Here is a 21,238-nt window from a genome sequence, read left to right as displayed (position 1 = left end):
GGCCTGAATTCCAAAGTCTTGGTCCGGCATTGGTTGCTGTCGCTTCATCCCTGACGTCAGAGCGCCAGGGGTATATCAGAGGCATCCGACGCCATTTTCTTCAGTTTTTCTTGCCCCAGATGTCAGGTGCCCCTAATAGGTAGGCAAAAATTATATATATATATATATAGCTGTATGAAAAAAAAAAAAAAACCCTTAGGCACAAGCAAAGACACCACAGAGGTAGTATAGGATAGAGTGGTAGAGATAAGTTCAGCTAGTTCAGAGGGGATGGAGGGAGGGTAACCTGGACTGCAGCAGGGTATACACTCGAACATCTGCATTTATGGTAGGTACAAAACTGTACTATGTTCATCATGTTACCCTGCTGCAGTCATCACACTTGTGTAGAATCCCAAAGCTAAGGATGGGAGGTGGAGTCAAACAGGGTTAGAGGAGGCTAGAAGGCCCTGCAAAACTGCAGTGGCAAAGCCAGCTCTAGTCTTACAGTAAAGTGGTAAGTGGTAATGCTTGGTGAAGGTGTGTACTGAACTCCAAGTTGCAGCCTCCAAAATATCCTTGGTTGGCACCCCCCTGAGGAAGGCTGTAGATGTAGCTGCTGCCCTGGTAGAGTGGGGCCTTATGGTAGCAGGAACTGGTTTTCCACGGTGGGTGTAGCAAAAACGTATGCAATGTCCTATCCATTTGGAAATGGTCTGTTTTGAGATAGCCTTTCCTTGTGATGCTGTAGCATAGGATACAAAAAGCTGGTCAGATTTTCTGAAAACCTTAGTTTTATCCAAGTAGTAATGTAGCTGCCTGTGAATGTCCAAGGAATGCAGGAGTCTTTCTCCTTTGTTCTGTGGATTTGGAAAGAAGGTGGGTAAATGGATGGTTTGATTTAGAGCCACACTGGATACCACCTTAGGCATAAAGGAGGGGTTAGTTCGTAGAGAAACTCTGTCTTGATGAAAAATGAGGAAAGGCTCTACTGCCATTAGTGGCTGAAGCTCTGAAACTCTTATAGCTGAAGTAATTGCTAGCAGCAGGGCAGTCTTCCATGATATAAACTTTGTTCTGGAAAAACTCACGCTACCAGTGTAAAGTTGAGGTCCCAAGTAGGTGTTGGTGCTCTCCTGGGAGGCCTAATGTTTTTGGCCCCTCTGAGAAACTGCCTTAGGACTGGATGTGAAAATAAGGGAGGATCCGTGTTGTAGTGAGCAGAAATAGCTGAGGCGTGGATTTTAATACATGAAAAAGAAAGCCCTTTGTGTAACATCTCAGTTAAATATTGCAGAATCTGAGGTATGTCAGGCTGAAGGGTATTTTGGCCTTTAGCTTGGTTCCAGGCGCAAAACATTTTCCATTTGTCTGAGTAGGCTTTCCTGGTGCTGGGCCTCCTGGCCTCCAGAATAACATCCATAACAGCTTGTGAGAGAGGAGCTGGTTGGTTGCTTAGGTGATTTGCCATGCAGCCAAGTTTAAGGTTTTGAGCTGGCTGTGTAGAATCTGATTGTCTTGCTGTGTGAGCAGGTGGGTAATTTGTGGTAGAATCCATGGTGGACCCTGGGCTGTATTCCTTAACAGTGGGCACCAGTGCTGGCATGGCCAGTCTGAGGCAATGAGTATCATTCGGGGTCTCTCCATCCTGACTTTCAGTAGCACCTTTGTGAGAAGGGGTAATGGAGGAAAGGCATATACTGTTAGCATTTTCCAACTGAATGAGAGTGTGTCCACTTTCCAAGCTTGATGGTGAAAAGTCCTCGTGCAAAATTTTGTTAGCTGATAGTTTTGAGGGCTGGCAAACAGGTCTATGTCTGGGAGCCCCCATTTTTGAGCTATCATTGCGAATACTTGTGGATCCACTTTCCACTCGTGAGGATCAATGATGTTTCTGCTTAGGTCGTCTGCCAATGTGTTCTTTTTTCCTGGCAGGAATTGAGCTTGTAATTGAACTTGGTAAGCCAGTGCTGTGTTCCACAAGGTCATTGCTTGCCTGCATAGAGGGTAGGAGTGTGTACCCCCTTGTTTGTTTATGTACCACATTACTGTGGTGTTGTCTGTCCTTATGATAAGCTGTCCTGGATGTAAGAGGTCCTTGAAGGCTGTCAGAGCATTTTGTACAGCTAGCATTTCTTTTTGATTGATGTGCAGATTCCCTTGATCTGCAGTCCATATGCCTTGAACGCACCGTCCTGCCATGTGTGCCCCCCAGGCATGGTCCGATGCATCTGTTGTCATAGTTTGCCTGGCTGGGGGTAGGGTGAAAGGCTGACCCTTGTTGAGGTGACATGCCTGTGACCACCACAGAAACCCCTGTTGAAGGCAGGGAATGAGAGGTATCATTGTTTCCAAGCTGTGGCTGTGTTGAGTCCATACGCATTTCAGGTACCATTGTAAATTCCTCATATGCAGTTTTGCAAATGGTATTAGTAGTATGCAAGATGCCATGAAGCCCAAGGCCTGCAGAATTTTTCTTGCAGGGAGTTGGGTCTTTGTTGCCATTGTTCTGAAGTATTGAGTTACTTGTAGATGTTGGTCTGGCGTCAGACAAGCCATCTGGGCCGTTGTATTCAAGCTGGCACCCAGGAATGTCATATTTTGTGAGGGCACCAGTTTTGATTTATTTTCATCTACTGTGTACCCTAGGCAACTTAGAAGATGTTTTACAAAAGCCAGGTGTTGTAAGAGAATGTCCTTGCTTTCTGCTTGGATGAGACAGTCGTCCAGGTATGGGTATATTTGAATTCCTCTTTGTCTGCAGTATGCAATTACTGGTGCCAGGCATTTTGTGAAGACCCTGGGCACAGTAGATAAGCCAAAGGGCAGTGCAGAGAATTGGTAATGGGTTGAACCTGCAATGAAACAGAGGTATCTTCTGCAATTTTGTCTGATAGGGACATGCAGGTATGCCTCCTTGAGGTCCAACGTTACTAGCCAAGCTTTCTTGCCCAACATGGGAAGAAGCTGCTGTAGTGTTAGCATCTTGAATTTGGGTACTTGCAAGAAGGTGTTTAAAACTGAAAGTTCCAGAATGGGTCTCCAAGCACTGTCCTTTCTGGGGACTAGAAAGAGCCTTGAGTAAAATCCTTGGCCTTGCTCCTGTGTAGGTACCAGTTGAATGGCTCTCATGTCCATGAGAGCTGTAATTTGTTTTTGTGCCTCTGGCCATTGATTTTGTGGCAGGATTGGCATTGCTTTTATCCTTAGCAAGGTGTGGAAATGGAATCTGTATCCATGTGAGATAATGTCTGGGACCCATTTGTCCTTTGTGATGATGCGCCAGTTGTCTGCAAAAAGTGCTAATTTTCCTCCTAAGTGAGCTGCCAAGAGAGTTTTGCTTGGCAGTTTGAGGTTTAAGTCATTGTGTTTGCCTTCTAGTAGTTTGGGACCTGTCTTCCTCTCCCTTCTGTGTTGCAGTGCCCCATTGGCGAGGTTTGTAAGGGATTTGTGCTTGTCCTCTGCCCCTTGGGCGCCTGTATTTACCCCTCTGTGGTCTGTCAGAAGCTGGAAAGGACCAATTTTTTTGTTGGCAAATTTCTGCTGAAGCATGGGGGCTGTACCTGTAAGAAATCTTTGACCGTCTGCATAGATTTTGCCTTATCCTCCATTTTCTTTAAAACCTCCTCTGCTTTAACCCCAAATAAGACATCCTGCTGTAAGGGTGCATCCAGTGACTTTGCTTTAACATGATCAGGCAGAGATTGTTCCTTTAACCAAGCATGCCTACGTATAACAGACCCAGTAACAGCTGCTCTAGAGGAAGCTTCCAAGGCATCAAAACCACATTGTAAAGTATGTTTGCCCACTTGTTCAGCTGCATGCAACAGATCTTGCATTTCCTTGAATTCAGACTGTTGAGGGTGCGTGCCCATCTTTTGTTTTATTCGAGACATTAGGAATTGCTGGTATTTAAGCATGTGAAATTGACAATTTAGTGCTCTCATAGCTAGAGTAGCTGAGGTGTAAACCTTCTTCCCCCACCTATCTAGTGCTCTGGAGTCCCTTTCAGAGGGTACAGGATTTTTAGCCATAGAAGCCTTAGCCCCCCTTTGGGACCCTGGGAGATTGTCTCTGGATCAGCAACAGGGCTTTTGTATAGGAATTTGTGAGAGTCAGGCACTCTATAATATCTATCTGGTTTGGCTGGAGCAGGAGGCAGAGAATCTGGATTTAGACTAGATTCTAAGAAAACATCATCCACAATGTCCAAAACTGGGGGGATAGCAAGTGGTCTGTGCTGGGGGAGTAAAAGAAACTCTTGAAGCCTTTTCTTTGAGTCGGAGTAGTCCTGACCTTCCCAGTGGAAATGTTCCCTCATGGTATGCAAGGTTTCCCCAAAGGAATAATCTTCAGGGGGAGAAGCTGAGGGAATGGAGTCTTCAGCATCAGAATCTTCATAAGGGGGAAAGGAGTAATCCTGTTCCTTAGAGGAGCCTGAGGAAACAGACACTTGATCAGTGCAGGCATAATCCTCCTCTTGTCTAGGCCTTTTGTCGGGGGGGGGGGGTTGGGAATCCCTGATCAAAGAAATCAAATCTTCAGCCATTTTAAGCATCTGTTTCTTAGGCATAGGGCCTTGACCTGGAAACTGAAGTGTATGCTTTTTTGATTTTAGAGGAGTCTTAAGCTTGGCGTAAGATTTTATGGTTAGAGTAGTCGGTCTGAAGATACCTTCAGAAACCGAAGGTGTTTCTACAGCACCGGCTTCCCCTACTGCAATGTCGTCGGTAGGTCCTAAAGAAAATGGCTGCATCAGCCTAGAACTCTCTGCTGGGGGATCCGAAGCGGTCTGGGGATCCAATTCAGCGGTAGCCAGGGGCTGCATAGGCGCCTCACTGAAAACCGAGGCCTCGGAGTCTGGCTTGGATCTAGGCTGCCCATCTTTACCTTTGTGTTTTTTATGCACGCCGGTAGTCGGTTGTTCCGACGGCATAGTGTAATTAAATTTTCTACCGAAGTAGTGTCGTGCGAAATCAAAGCGTCACTTTATAGTTCGCTTATTGAACCTAGCACAAAACCGACAACCAGTGACGTCGTGGTCTGGGCCTAGGCAAGGTATACAAAAAGAATGAAAGTCCTTATGAGGTATTTGCTTCCCACAAGAAATGCAATTGTTAACTTTTTCTGACATCGGACTGAGGCAAGAAAAGGTTCCCCAACGGGGTACTTAGCTTTGAAGACTTCGGACTGAAACTCGATTCGAAAATCTCAGGTGTCGGCCGACCGGCACTTGCGAACTGCTTCTGCTTCGGGCACCGCGTGGCAAGAAAGACTGAAGAAAATGGCGTCGGATGCCTCTGATATACCCCTGGCGCTCTGACGTCAGGGAAGAAGTGACAGCAACCGACACAGGACCAAGACTTTGGAATTCGGGCCGACTGCGGGACCGCCTGACGGCAGGATAACCCAAGTGTGATGACCGCAGCAGGGTAACACGATGAACATCTCTTTGTTTTTAAGAAAAGTAACTTTAGCTGAAATGGTGCTGCAGTTGACTGGGTTCAGCTGAATGGAGTCTGATGAAATGACAACTTATACCCACTGTCCAACTACCATGAGTTAACTTCTTAATCAAGACGCAAATAAAAGTGCTTAGTAAACTGAAATTAATGGTTTACTAATTTTTTTATTTGGGTCTATATTACAACAGCGAATGCCTAAAATAGCGAACCCTGTATAATCGATCCACCCCCAAAAAACAAAAACAAGAAGTTATGTACTCACCATAACGTTCGATGTATGTAGTCCATCTTGCGTCACATTCTTACCCGTGGGTTCAGAGCCAACTATCGGCTACGACTCGGCCGATTATATACTAGCTCGAAGTCTTTCATTGGCTGGGCTAAACGGGTATCCCAAGGTGCACTGCTCCATATCCCCAGATCTAGTTTGCTGCAACTCATTTGTACTCCATGCGCACATTACATACATCACATCCAGGTAAGGAATAAGCTAAACCAGGGAACTGTGCATATGACAATCCAACCTCCAAATCCTCCAGGCAGGGGGAAGGTGGGAGGCTAAGTAAGAATGTGAGGCGAGATGGATTACATACATCGAACGTTATGGTGAGTACATAACTTCTTGATGTTATGTAGTCCTATCTCGCCTACATTCTTACCCATGGGACAGCGTCCCTAGCACCTACATCCTGGGTGGAGAACTGTGGAACCAAAGGAAGACCTGCCCCTGGAGACCACGTCCAATTTGTAATGAGAAACAAATGTGTGAGGAGAAGCCCAAGTAGCTGCAGCACATATATCATACATTGACAATCTGGCTTGATAGGCTGTGGATGTGGAAACAGCCAGAGTAGAATGAGCCTTGACCGGAAATGGCAGATCTTTACCTCCTGTTTGACAGATGAAAGAGATACAGCTAGATATCCATCTAGACAGTGTCAACTAGATATCCATCTAGACAGTGTCAACTAGATATCCATCTAGACAGTGTGACCCTGGAGACCGGGGAACTCATTCGGTTTTCTGAAAAGGAAACGAAAAGTTGATCCGACTTCCGGATATCTTTTGTTCGGTGTAGATAGAAGTGTAATTGTCTGTGTACATCCAACTGGTGAAATCTAAATTCTGCCTTGTTGGGAAAGTGGGGAAAGAAAACAGGCAGCTCAATGGATTTATTTAGGTTAGACACGGAAGCCACTTTAGGAAGGAAAGTACAGTTTTGTACCTACCATAAATGTAGATGTCCGATAGGCATGCATCTGCAGTCCTTACAAATGGGTTGTCCTGTCGTCAGGCAGCCCTTCGGTCGGCCGGATTCCAAAGTCTGGGTCTGGCCTCGGCTGATGTCGCACTTCACCCGACGTCATAGCTGCAGTTATTCGGGTATAAAGGCATCAGCCAACGCCATTTTCCTCAGTGTTTCTTGCCCCAGATGCCAGGTGCCCTCTAGGAAGGCTAAATTTGGATAAATGCAAATGGTTCCAAACAGTAGAGAGCAAACAAAAAATAAGCATGTATGTACATATATACAAACAAATACACCATAATAGATTCCCCCAGCTAGCTACAAGATGGGCAAATACCCTAGGAGTACCACAGAGGGGAGGAGGTGGGTAATCCTGACTGCAGATGCATGCCTATCGGACATCTACATTTATGGTAGGTACAAAACTGTACTATGTCCTTCAAGGATGCATCTGCAGTCCTTACAAATGGGTAGAATACCATAGCTAAACTGGGGGAGGAGGAGAAATAAGATTATGGTGTAGTTAAGATCCCTTGCAAAACAGCAGTGGCAAAACCTGCTCGGGATCTGGAGTATAAGGGTAAATTATAATGCTTGGCAAATGTATGCACGGAGCTCCAAGTAGCAGCCTCTAAAATGTCTTTGGTAGCCACTCCTCGTAAAAAAGCCGTGGTAGTGGCTGTAGCCCTTGTAGAGTGAGGCCTGATGTTTTCTGGAGTTTTCTTCCCATGGTAGGAGTAACAAAATCTAATGCAATTTCCTATCCACTTAGAGATTGTCTGTTTTGAAATTGCTTTTCCTTCCATTCCTGTTGCATAAGCTACCAGTAGCTGGTCAGTTTTTCTATTGCTTTTGGTCCTGTCCAGGTAGTAACGTAATTGTCTATGTACATCCAAGGTATGCAACAGTCTTTCTCCCCTGTTCTGTGGGTTGGGAAAGAATGTAGGCAGGTGGATAGCTTGATTTAAAGATACCCTGGAGACCACCTTTGGCATAAAAGTAGGATTAGTTCTCATGGACACTCTATCTTGATGGAAGATCAGGAAGGGCTGTACTGCCATTAATGCCTGTAGTTCAGATACCCTTCTTGCTGAAGTGATTGCAAGCAGGAAAGCAGTTTTCCATGATAAGTACTGTAATTCTGCTGTTGCTGCTGGCTCGAAAGGAGGAAGTGTCAACTTTTCTAGCACAAAGTTCAAGTCCCATGCTGGCAATGGTGGCTTCCTAGGTGGTTTTACATTTTTTATTCCTCTCAGAAACTGCCTGAGCAGAGGATGTGAGAAGACTGGAGGATCCAAGCTGTATTCTGCTGAAATAGCTGATGCATGAATCTTAATGGAGGAATAGGACAGGCCATTGTGGAAGAGCTCTGCCAAGTATTCCAGGATGTTAGCTATGTTTACCAGTGACACATTCTCTCCTTTTGCAGTACTCCAAATGAGATATCTTTTCCATTTTGCTGAATAATTTTTCCTTGTTGAGGGTCTGCGAGCCTCCAAGATAATGTCTTTAACCCTTTGAGATAAATTTGGTCTTATGCAATGTTCCAGACAGCCAGCTGCAGTGTTTTCAGGTTTGGATGCAGGGTTTTGAAGTTGTTCTGTGTTAATAGCAAGGGAACTAGGGGCAGAGGCCATATTTGTTCCCGAGACATACTCCTTAGTAATGGGTACCAATGTTGCCTCGGCCAGTCTGGAGCTATCAGGATGATCCTTGGACGGTCTTCTTTGATCTTCAATAGCACCTTGTGCATCAAAGGAAGAGGTGGGAATGCATATGCTGTCAGGTTTTTCCAACTGAAAGATAGGGAGTCCATTTTCCAAGCAAGTGGGTGGTACGTCCTTGTGCAGAATTTTTTCAGTTGGTGATTGTGTGGGGATGCAAATAAGTCTATTTCTGGTAGTCCCCATTTCCCTGTAATGGTTTTGAAGATGTCCGGATGCAGCATCCATTCGTGGGCATCCGTGGTAGTTCTGCTTAGGGTGTCTGCTAGTATATTTTCTTTTCCTGGCACAAAAATTGCTTGTAACTGAATGTTGAAGCTCAGGGCCACATTCCAGAGGTCCATTGCCATCTGGCATAGAGGGTATGAATGTGTGCCTCCCTGTTTGTTGATGTACCACATAACTGTGGTGTTGTCCGTCCTTATCAACAGTTGACCCTGTCGAAGAAAAGGTCTGAATGTCTGAATTGCCAGTTTTACTGCCAGCATTTCCTTTTGATTTATGTGTAGGTGCAGCTGGTCTTGAGTCCATAAGCCTTGTATGCACTTGTCCAGCATGTGTGTCCCCCAACCGAGGTCTGAGGCGTCCGTTGTGATGGTCTGGCTTGGTTGAGTGCTGTGGAAGGGCAGTCCTTTGTTTGATTGACAGGCCTGAGCCCACCACTGGAATTCTTGCTTCAGGCATGGAATTATTGGAATTTGGGTTTCTAGGCTGTGCTTGGGCTGAGACCATAAATTCCTTAGGTACCACTGTAACTTTGTCATATGTAGTCTGGCATGTGGAATCAGTATTATGCAGGATGCCATGTAACCCAGGGCATGCAGGACTTTTCTTGCTGTTAGCTGGTTCTGCTTTGTTAATGCCATGAAGTAGAGAGGGAGATGCTCCTGTTTTTCTACTGTCAGGAATGCCATTTGTTTTGATGTGTCCAGATCTGCACCCAAGAAGGTTATCCTTTGGGATGGTATCAGCCTTGACTTTTTTATATTGACTGTGTATCCCAGGGCTTGTAGAAGATGAATGACCCTTTCCAAATCTTTTGTTAATTTGTTTTTGTTGTCCGCTTGCAACAGGCAGTCGTCCAGGTAAGGGTAAATTTGAATTCCCTGAAGCCTGCAATGAGCAATTACTGATGCCAGGCATTTCGTGAATACTCTGGGCGCAGTAGATAAGCCAAAGGGCAATGCTGAGAATTGATAATGCTCTGATCCTGCAAGAAATCTGAGGTATCTTCTGCAATTTGGTCGTATGGGGACGTGCAGGTATGCCTCCTTGAGATCTAGAGTTACCAGCCAAGACTCCTTGCCCAGCATGGGAAGAAGCTGCTGTAGGGTCAGCATTTTGAATTTTGGAACAATGAGGTATGTGTTTAAAGCGGACACGTCGAGAATAGGTCTCCATTGATTTTCTTTTCTTGGTACCAGGAAAAGTCTGGAGTAAAATCCTTGCCCTTGTTCCATAGATGGTACCCTTTCTACAGCTCTCATCCTTAGTAAGTGAGTTATTTGTTGTAGAGCTTCTGTCTTCTGATTTGGAGGTAGGTTTGGCATTCCTCTCTTCCTTGGTAGAGTATGGAAGTGAAACCTGTAACCTTGGTCTAGTGTCTGTAAAATCCATTTGTCTCCTGTGATGTAATGCCAGTTTACTGAAAATAAGGCTAGCTTCCCGCTTAAGGGTGCTTCTAGTTGTTCCCTGGTAGGCGGTGCCAGAGCCAAGTCACTGTGATTGTCCTGTGGAAGTGGTGGTGGCTGGATCTGTGGCTGTACCTCGCTGGCTGTTAGCCTGCCACTGACGTCCCCTGTAGGCACCTCTGGATTGACCTCTGCCTCTGGAGCGCCTATTCCTGCCTCTCGGAGCTCTGGAGGTGTCTGGAAAGGACCAATTCTTGGAAGGCCAATTCCTGCTAAACCTTGGAGGCTGGACCTGCAAGAAATCCTTGACTGTCTGGACAGATTTTGCTTTCTCTTCCACCTTCTTCAGCACCTGCTGTGCAGGGGAGCCAAACAAATTGAGCTTATCCATGGGAGCATCTAGGAGCTTTGATTTAACATGGTCGGGTAAGGACTGCTCTTTTAGCCATGCATGTCTTCTGATCACTGTGCCAGTCATGGCTGATCTAAAGGAAGCCTCCAGTGCATCATAGCCGCATTTTAAGGAATGATTACTGACCTGCTGAATGTTATGTACCATTTCCTGTACAGATTTTTTGTCTAATGGTTCATCCGAGGACAGCTTTTTAGTTAACTGGTCTAACATAAATTCCTGATACTGAATCATGTGGAATTGACAGTTCAAGGCCCTAGCTGATAGAGTAGCAGAAGTGTAAACCTTTTTACCCCATCTCTCTAAGGCCCTAGATTCCCTTTCAGAGGGGAGGGGGTTTTTGGTAGAGGTAGGTGCTACAGCCTTGGGTCCCTGGGAGATAGTTTCGGGATCTGCAAAAGGGGCCTTATACAAATGATAATGTGTGTCCGGAACCCTGTAGTACCTATCGGGCTTCGCAGGGGCCGGAGGAAGAGAATCAGGAACAGTACAAGCATCATTAAATGCATCATCCACAACAGTAAGTACTGGAGGAATGGCTAAAGGCCTATGCTGTGGCAAATGCAAAAAGGTTCTAAGCCTTTTCCTAGAGTCTGAGAAATCCTGGCCCTGCCATTGAAATTGTTCCCTCATAGCATGCAAGGTTTCCCCAAAGGAAAATTCCTCAGGCGGAGAGGCAGAAGGAATGGACTCTTCTGCATCAGAGTCCTCATAAGGAGAAAAAGGGCCCTCTGGAGGATTTGAATTATCTGATTCATCAGAGGAGTCATCTGAAGAAACTGGCTCAGGGGGCTCTACTCTAGTCCTCTTCTCTGGAGGTGGGTGAGAGGCCCTGTCTGGATGTGGTTGGGATCCCCGGATCAAAGAAATGAGATCCTCTGCTAGACTAAGCATTTGTGAACCTCCCCTGTGAGAGGGGGTCTTAGCAGGCACAGTCTTGGTAGTTTTTGCTGCTTTAGCCCTGGCAAAGGCCTTAATCGACATGGATGCAGGTGGCCTAGCAGCTCCACGTGCAGGGGTAGAAATATCCAAAGGGATAGTATCAGATAAATCCTGTGAACCTGCAAGAGCGGGTGGGATTTCAGTAGCAGATTCAGCCAAGCTGGATGAGGCCTCGGTAGGAGGCAAGCTTTCGGTCGAAGGAAGAACCGTAGACTCGGTTTCAGCCGAAACCGAGACACTCACGGTTGGCTTAACCGTGGTTTCGGCCGAAACCACGGACCGCGAGTGTCGGTCCTTTTCCTTGCACTTTTTAGAAATTTGCATAGTTGGAGGATCCGACGGCATAATGTAAGCAAAAGCGGAGCCGAAAAACTCTTCAGCTAATTCCGACCGACGTCTAAGCGTCCGTCGGTTGAAAGAAGCACAGGCTAGACAAGCTGCTACGTCGTGGTCTGGGCCTAAGCAAGGTAAGCAGTAAGAGTGGAAATCTTTATGAGGTATTTGTTTCCCACAAGTTAAACAGTTATTCACTTTTTCTGACATCGGCTGAGGCAAGAAAGAGTCCCCAACGGGGTACTTAGCTTTTTAGAAGTCTTCGGTAGTAGTAATCTCTGGTTCTGACCGACCGGCACTTGCGAACAGCTTCTGCTTCGGGCGCCACGCGGCAAGAAAGACTGAGGAAAATGGCGTCGGCTGATGCCTTTATACCCGAATAACTGCAGCTATGACGTCGGGTGAAGTGCGACATCAGCCGAGGCCAGACCCAGACTTTGGAATCCGGCCGACCGTAGGGCTGCCTGACGACAGGACAACCCATTTGTAAGGACTGCAGATGCATCCTTGAAGGACATCGAGGGGTTTGGTCAGAGAGACCCTGTCTTTATGGAAGATTAAATATGGAGGTTTGATGGAAAGGGCTTGAATTTCTGAAACTCGCCTTGCTGAAGTGATTGCTGTTAAGAAGGCTGTTTTCCAGGTCAGGAATTTCAATTCGCAGGTAGCTGCAGGCTCAAAGGGTGGCAAGGTAAGGGCTTGTAAAACAAAATTGAGATCCCAGGGCATGATAGGCTCAGACAATGGTGGACGGAGCAATAGAGTACCTTTTAGGAAAGCCTTGCATAGTCTGTGTGCCATGAGACTAGGCTCATTTGCTACGTGGAAATTCGAGATCGCTGCCAGTTGAACTTTGATGGTGGCTGATGCAGAACCCTGATGGAAGAGAAAAGACAAAAACTCCAGAACTGAATCTATCGGGGCTGTGTAAGGATCAATGCCTCTGGTATGTGCCCAGATAGAAAACCTTTTCCATTTACTGGAATAAATCTTCCTAGTGGATGGTTTATGAGAGGACGACAAGATATGGGCCATTTCTGGTGAAAAATTATGAAGTCTGACTAACGATGGAATTGGAGTAGCCAGGCTGTCAACCGGAGGGTCATCAGGGTGGGGTGGAACTGTCCCGACGTGTGTCAGTAAATCTGGTTGAGGGTCCAGAGTCTGAGGAGTGTCCACAGTGAATTGCTGAAGGAAGGGGAACCAAACTTGGCGAGGCCATAGTGAAGCAATCAGAATCATTCTGCTTCCCAAGGATTGCGCTTTCTGAATCACCTTTGACAGCAAGGGAAACGGAGGGAAAGCATAAAGCAGACCGGGGGGGGGGGCAATCATGAACCAGAGCATCCCTGGGAGACTCCCCCTGTGGGGGGATCAGCGTGAAGTAGTTGCTGCATTTCGCATTGAGGGGACTGGCAAAAAGGTCGCAGCAAGGCTGACCCCATCTGCTGAAGATTCGCTCTGCAACCAGGCGATTCGAGTACCACTCGTAAGGCATCAGGATAGCTCTGCTTAGTCTGTCCGCAATTATGTTGGACTTCCCCGGAATGTGCGTTACCACCAGAAACCATTGGGAAGTTATTGCCCAATGCCACACTCGCATGGCCTCTCTGCACAGAAGGTAAGACCTTGTTCCCCCTTGTTTGTTTAGATACCACAATACTGACATGTTGTCTGAGTGTATCGCGATCGTCCCTAGGGGAAGAACATTCTGAAGTGCCTGCAACGCAAGAAGCACTGCTCTCATCTCTAGGACGTTTATATGCAGATGTATCTCGTGTTCTTGCCACGTGCCTTGGACAGTCCTGCCAAGATAATGCCCCCCCCCAATCTGGGAGGCATCAGTGGTCACCGTGGCAACAGGAATGGGTGGAACGAAGGGCTTTCCCCTGTCTAAATTGTTGGTGCACAGCCACCAACTGAGGTCCAGCTTGCATCTGTCCGTGAGTAAAATGGGATGAGACAGTGGCAGTTTTTGGAAGGACCATTGAACAAAGAGGAGCCTTTGGAGAATTCTCATGTGTAATCTCGCAAGAGGGACCAACATGATTGTTGCTGCCATGGTCCCCAAGAGTTGGAGAACCACTCTTGCCTTCACTTGTCTCAGGGGCATCAGCATGTGTATCTGTTGTTGCAATACTCTGATCCTTTCCTGTGGTAAAAATGCTCGCATTTGAATAGTGTCTAATTCTGCTCCTATAAAGGTGACACGCTGTAAGGGCAATAAGGCAGATTTTTCCCAATTTATCGTTATACCCAACCGGTGACATAGATTGACGGTAGCGTCCCTGGTTTGAACTAGCTGATGCCTGGTGGGGGCGGTAAGGAGCCAGTCATCCAGATACGGAAACACCTGGAATCCCTGACGTCTCAAGTGAGCCGTAACCACTGCCATACACTTGGTGAACACCCTGGGGGCTGTGGTGAGACCAAAGGGGAGGGCTCGAAACTGGAAATGACTGGCTCCCAGCCAGAAGCGTAGGTGACTCCTGGATGCTCTTTCCATCTTCACATGGTAGTAAGCATCCTTGAGGTCGATGGAGCACATCCATACCTCCTCTCCCAACAATGGGAGAATCGATTGTAGTGTGATCATAAGGAACTTGGACTTGCATACATAACTGTTTAGTTGACCGAGATCTAGTAAGGGTCTCAGGTCCCCTGTTCTTTTCGGCACCAAAAAGAATCTTGAGTAAGTCCCTAATCCGATTTGGTCTGAGGGGACACGCTGGATGGTCCCTTTTTCCAGCAGCAGTGAAACCTCTAAGGCTGCTTGATCCCTTTGACTGGGTGGAATGTCTGGGATTTTTCTGATTGTCGGGGGTTCTGAAGAGAATGGAAAGAGGTAACCTCCGGAAATTATCCGTAGTACCAATCGGTCCTGGGTAATGCTCTCCCAGGCTTCCGGATATAAGGAAATTCGACCCCCGACTGGCTCGGGATAAGCGCAGTCGGGCACACCCTCAGGAACGAGAGTATAGAGAGCCACGAATCTCCTGAATTGCGGGGACTCCCTCTGCCTCTGGGGTGACATCTCCCTGAATAACCCCCCCCGCCTCTGGAGGGGGGGGTTCACCTTGTGTGGCAGGAAAAAACCTCTGTGATTTCTTGAACCACACCCCCCCCCCCCCCACTGGGCCTTGGGATAAGGCCTAGAAGGAAGGGAAAAGACAGGAGGAAGGGAAAAGACAGGGTCTTTCCCTCTTGCTCGCACCTGGTGAGGGTGTCTTTCACTTTGGTCCCAAACAAGGAGGAACTGTCAAAGGGGGCGTCAGTGAAGGAAGACTTGAAGGCCTCCGCAAAGTGACACAGGTGCAGACAGGCTTGCCTTCTAAGGGCGACCCCTGAGCTTGCTGCCCTACTCGCTCCCTCGGCTGCATACGAAATGAGTCGCATGGACGAGTTAGCAATGAAGTTGAGGGTAGAGACCTGGGCGTTAACCGTCTGAGCCACCGCCTCAGGTATGTTACCCGCAAGAGTATCTCCCAACTCTTTGAGGAGATCTGTATAAAAAGAGAAACAGCTTCAGGTAAAACCCAGGTGCACAAAACCAGAACTATATATAACCAAAAATACACCGAGGTACCACACAATAGCGTCTTTATTACACAAAAAATAAGAACAGTGGTGAGCGCTTTCGCAAAACTAATTGCTTCATCAGACAAGAAAATAAAACACTCCATTGCTTATATACAGATGGAACCCACTGACTTAATCACTGATGTCATGGGTCAATTAAGGCATTAAATTAGTGTTACAGTTTGCGAGTGACGTCAACCAGTATGTTGACGTAATTAAGAAACATTGGCACCTACTACAAGAGGTACCACAGTTGCAGGTTATTACCTGTAAAGATCCAGTATTCAGTTTCAAGAACAATATGTCACTCAAGAAGCAGTTATGTAACAAGGATGTGCCTAAAAAAGCCATCCCTTCTTCACGTCAGGGCACTTTTCCTTGCAGGTCATGCAGTGCCTGCCCCTATATTTACAGTATAAATACCTATGTCCACCCCACCAAGCATTTTCAGTTACAGCTTAATACCTATGCTGATTGCAAGAGCACTGATGTTGTCTATTATTGTTTTTGTCAGAAATGTCCGGTGTTTTATGTAGGTAAAACAGATTTCTTAAAGACAGAATTCTAGAACATCTTTGTGATGTCAAAAATAAGAAACCCACTAATGCACTCGCCCAGCATATTATTAATACAGATAATTCACATTCTTTTAAGTTTTTTGTGCTACAGCGCATACACAAAAACATTAGAGGAGGGGATATAGAAAACTTTACTGAAAGCTGTGAACAGAGATGGATCATTAAACTGAATGCAGATAAATATCCAGGCCTTAATGGCTCTACTTCCTTGGTTCTTTTTTTGAAAGCAAGACGCCTCAAACATGTTTAATTTTAGGTACCTCATACACCCATTACACTTTATTTATTCATATTTTAGAGACATAGACTACTTTTAGTTATACATACATATTGTAGATAGATTTTATAACTAGATTTAGATTTCTATCCTTTTATTTTTTCATAGCTACAGTATTTATGGAGTTTATATCTATGCACATTACTTACGTCTTTTACCAATAGTTTTGTATATAGTTTTTGTATGCAGTTTTTATATGCATTTACATGCAGTATTTTATATGTGTCTTGTATATGCAGTGTTCTCTATATATAGCCTTTTCTACCTTTATAAGTTTTATATAGCTTTAATGCCTTAACTGACCCATGACATCAGTGATTGAGTCAATGGTTCCATCTGTATATAAGCAATGGAGTGTTTTATTTTCTTGTCTGATGAAGCAATTCTTTTTGCGAAAGTGCTCACCACTGTTCTTATTTTTTGTGTAATAAAGACGCTATTGTGTGGTACCTAGGTGTATTTTTGGTTATATATAGTTCTTTGAGGAGATCTCTCTGGAGCCAAGTGAAGTGAGACAGATAATTCAATGACAGTAGAGTGAAGGTTGCTGAAGATAGGGTACGCTTCCCGTACCAATCCCTGGTCCTAGACTCCTTGTTAGGAGGATGTACGGATAAAGAAGACTCTGCTACTTCCTTCTGGGTGGCTGCCGCCACCACCATGGCATCTACAGGGACTCCTTTAGACCAAACCTCTTTGCCCTGGGAGGTGGAAAGGAATTTGTTGGGATTCCTGGGCACGGGCTCCACAGAATCGGGGTTTTCCCACACTCTTCGACAAATGAGGTCAAGAAGTTCGTCGAAGGGTGGAGACACCCAGGAGGCAGAGGGTTGAGCACCAAAAGCCTTAAGGAATACTGACTCCTCCTCGGAAGGAGCTTTGGAAGGCCAGTCACCTCTTTGTTTCAGTATCTCCAGGATATCGGAGAAGGAAGCATCATCAGAGGATGACTTGGGGGACCCTTCAGATTCCTCAAGGTCAGTATCCGAGGTGAGAGACTCATCCTGGGAGTCTATGTGCTTCCTCTTGCACAATTTCTTTCTAGGAGGCTCCTCAGGCACGAACTCTGGGAGACCCTCAGAAAGTTGGGAACCGCTAGTGGGGGTATCCTTAGGGCCTGGTACTTTACTGTCCATGGATAGGTGAGTATCAGAGGCCCTCGCCGGGGTGGTGGGGGACGGAATGACCGACCTGGGTGATGTAGCTGACGACCTGGCCAGCACGCTCCGCATGGCCTCAAAGGCCGCCCCCCCCCCTCCGAGTCCGAGGACCGGCCGGCCTCCCGGGCCACGACCGGGACCGGGTTCCATGAGCTGATGCACCGAGTGGGAGACTCAGGACCGACAGATGTCCAGAAGTATCCCCCCTCAGGCCCGACCGAAGAGACCCGAGTCCCGAACCCTGTGGATGGAACCGACATGGTCGGAGCCGAGGTTGGCACCAATAGACCCTGAGGGGGTATCGGAGCCGGCATAGGAACATCACTCGGAGCGGAGCATACCGGCGCTGACGACAAGGATGTGCTCGGAGGAGGAATCATCGAAACGGTCATAGGAACTGGCTCCGGAGCTGAGTGGGTCGGAGCCGAGAACAATTTAGCCAACACCGGCGACTGCAGCAGCCTCTGCACCACCCTATCAACATCCAAATCAGAAAGCCTGGAGGATCTGGACGAGAGCGATGGAGATTGGGATCTCTTGCCAGGTGAACCATGCATCACACTGGGCGACCGGCTCCGAATGGGTTCAAGAATGATAGGAGCCGATGCCGATTCAGTTAACACTGATACCTCCTGCGGCCCCGAGGACAGTGGAGCCGAGGAAGTAGAGTCCAGTACAGTAATCTTCTCCAGAGGCTCCGAAGAGACAGATGGAACCGGAGACCTTTTCTTAGCCTTGGAAGCTTTGGATTTTGACTGAGAACTGGAAGCTGAGTCTATAGCTTCCTCAAACGACCGTTTTAGAAGTCCCTTCAATATTAATTTATTTTTTCTCTCCTGGAGCACCCTAGGACTGAACACGTGGCAAAAGCTACACGACTCCTGTAAATGGATGGCTCCAAGGCAGTAAACACACACAGAGTGTCCATCCGTGATGGACATCTTATAGCCACACTTGAACATTTTTTAAAGCCAGAAGGCTTATGCTCCTTCTGATCCTTAGACATCTTATAACTAGCGCCAAGTGAAACCACCTAGACACAAATCACAAAAAAGGGCGGGAACAACACACAAAGTAGATACACCAGAAAATCTCTACTCGACACAATCTAAGAACCTCTAACTGAAACGGTTCTACTCAGGGGACACACAGACAAAACACAATCACACTAGCAGCTTATCTAACAACAGAGGGGAGGACTAGATCCTCTAACTAAAACGGGCCTAGCCCGCTGGAGCAGTTAGTGATACCAAAAAACACAACTACCACACTCAAACACAGCAACAAGAAATAGCTATCAAAATAGGTTTTGGGTATGAAATATCAAATTTCTCTAAGAGAAATAGCAAAAAAAGAGGGTACTTAGCCACAGCCAAGTGAGACCATGTCCCAGCTACACAAGCAGCAAACGAGATCTGGGGATATGGAGAAGTGCACCTTTGGATACCTGCTTAGCCCAGCCAATGAAAGGCTTCGAGCTAGTATATAATCGGCTGAGTCGGAGCCGATAGTCGGCTCCGAAGCCACAAGTAAGAATGTAGGCGAGATAGGACTACATAACATCACAAAATTCCGAACAAACGGAACAGCGATTTTTTTCCCCAGGGGGGAAAAAAAAAATTGCTGGTCCGCAAAAAAAAAGAAAACACAAACACAAAATAAGTGGGGGGCTTCACCCCCCCCTACACCGCCCTACTTAAATATACCAACTCCGAGATCGCACCACAGTGGAGGAAACGGCAAAGTCCCAAAAATGGCCTAGTGATCCCCCCCCCTAAAGAAAAAAAAAATCTCTGTTGTGTGTCTTCGGGATTTTGCCGTTTCAACATTTAGCTGCCAATTAAACAGTGTTTGCTATATTAAGCATTCGCTTACTTAATAAGGAAACTTTTATTTTATGTGCAGAGTCACAGGCTAAGTAAACTTCTCAAAAAATTATCCATTAAAAGAAACATAAAGCCAAAACTACAAAGGGAAATTATACTCACCATATCCCCCTTTAGCAATGCCAGACCAATTTGATCTGCTTGAACATATTGCCCTTGTCCAAAGCGTTGAGGCCCATAGTAGTTCACAAATCCTTTGACCTGTACATGAAAATAAATCCATGCTACTCTGAGTAAGAAATATAACAATATACAAGATAAATGTAAGTAGCTAAAATAAATAATTCTCAGTGAAGCAGTTTTGTAACATTTAAGTGCATCAGAACAGATCATTCAATAATGTAATAGAACACTAAATGATGCAAGAACCAGGGAACATGATGCACAACCCAGCATAAAGTACAGTTGTGTACACTTACCATAAATGTAGATGTTCGAGTGTATTCACTGTTGCAGTCATTACATTTGGGTAATCTGCTGGCAGGTTGCCCTCAGTCGGCCTGAATTCCAAAGTCTTGGGTCCTGCGTCGGTTGCTGTCTCCTCTTCCATGATGTCAGAGGTATAAAACAAGCAGATGACGCCATTTTCTTTAGTTTTTCTTGTACCAGATTGTCAGGTGCCCCCAAAAAGGTAGCAAAAAAATATATAAATGCATCAATATCAACTTTACCTTTATCTACAAGCAAATACACCACATAGGTTGTAGAAGATAGAGAAGGAAAGAAACTCCAGAATGAAAGGGGGGATGGCGGGCCGGTAACCTGGACTGCAACAGTGAATACACTCTAGCATCTACATTTATGGTAAGTGTACACAACTGTACTATGTTGTTCGTGTTTCACTGTTGCAGTCATTACATTTGGGTAGAATCCCAACGCTATGGTTGGGAGGCTGGCACTAAACAGCATTAGGTGCAGCTATAAGGCCCTGCAGAATTGCAGTGGCAAAGCCTGCCCTGGACTTAGAGTAGAGAGGCAAATGATAATGCTTTGTAAAGGTGTGAACAGAACTCCAAGTAGCAGCCTCTAGAATGTCTTTGGTTGGTACTCCTCTGAGAAAGGCTGCTGAAGTAGCTGCAGCTCTGGTGGAATGAGACCTAATGCCCTTGGGCACAGGTTTACCACGATGTAAGTAACAGAAACAAATGCAGTGGCTTATCCACTTTGAAATAGTCTGCTTTGAAATGCCTTTCCTTCTGATCCTGCAGCATATGTCACTAGTAATTGCTCAATTTTTCTTACAGCTTTAGTCCTGCTCAAGTAGAATCTTAGCTCTCTGTCCAAGGAATGCAGAATTCTCTCCCACTTGTTCTGTGGATTTGGATAAAAGGTTGGCAGATGAATTGTTTGGTTAAGAGCCACACTGGAAACCACCTTAGGCATAAATGTTGGATTTGTCCTCAGAGACACCCTGTCTGGGTAAAATATGATAAAAGGCTCCACAGCCATGAGGGCCTGTAACTCTGTGACTCTTCTTGCTGAAGTAATTGCTAGTACCAGAGCCGTTTTCCACGATAAGAACTTTATATCAGCAGTAGCAGCTGGTTCAAATGGAGGCAGGGTGAGCTTTTCCAACACATAATTGAGGTCCCGTGCAGGTATTGGTGATCTTCTTAGAGGCCTTACATTTTTGGCTCCTCTAAGATACTGCTTTAGTAAAGGATGAGAAAAGATTGGTGGATCTGTATTGTAATGAGCCAAAATGGAAGAGGCATGGATTTTAATTGATGAGAAAGATAGGCCTTTGTCAAGCATCTCAGTCAAGTATTGTAATATCTGAGGAATATTCGGTTCTGCTGTATCAGTTCCTTGTGCTTGATTCCAAGCACAGAATCTCTTCCATTTATCAGCATAAGATTTTCTAGTACTAGGCCTTCTGGCTTCCAAAATGAAATCCATCACTGCTTTACTGAGAGGTGTTGTTTGTATAACTACATGATCAGCCATGCTGCCAGGTTCAGTGTCTGGAGTTGATTGTGCAGGATCTGATTGTTTTGCTGGGACAGTAGTTGAAGTCTTTGAGGTA

At 46.0% G+C, this 21,238-nt stretch overlaps 1 protein-coding gene across 1 annotated transcript in view; it reads right to left on the bottom strand.

Moving 5' to 3' along the window:
- PUS7L (pseudouridine synthase 7 like) overlaps positions 1-21,238 on the bottom strand; it is a 364,500-nt gene that overhangs the window by 157,165 nt on the left and 186,097 nt on the right. The window contains exon 5 of the mRNA XM_044087411.1: positions 19,315-19,413. Coding sequence (XP_043943346.1) covers positions 19,315-19,413 — 99 coding nt within the window. The remainder of the gene's footprint in view (positions 1-19,314; positions 19,414-21,238) is intronic.

This window comes from Protopterus annectens, chromosome 11.part0 (assembly GCF_019279795.1).
Source record: "Protopterus annectens isolate FY-2018-M chromosome 11.part0, PAN1.0, whole genome shotgun sequence".
Taxonomy (NCBI): Eukaryota; Metazoa; Chordata; order Ceratodontiformes; family Protopteridae; genus Protopterus; species Protopterus annectens.
Note: the sequence above shows the minus strand (reverse complement) of the source record. Positions and strands in the feature narration are given on the sequence as shown.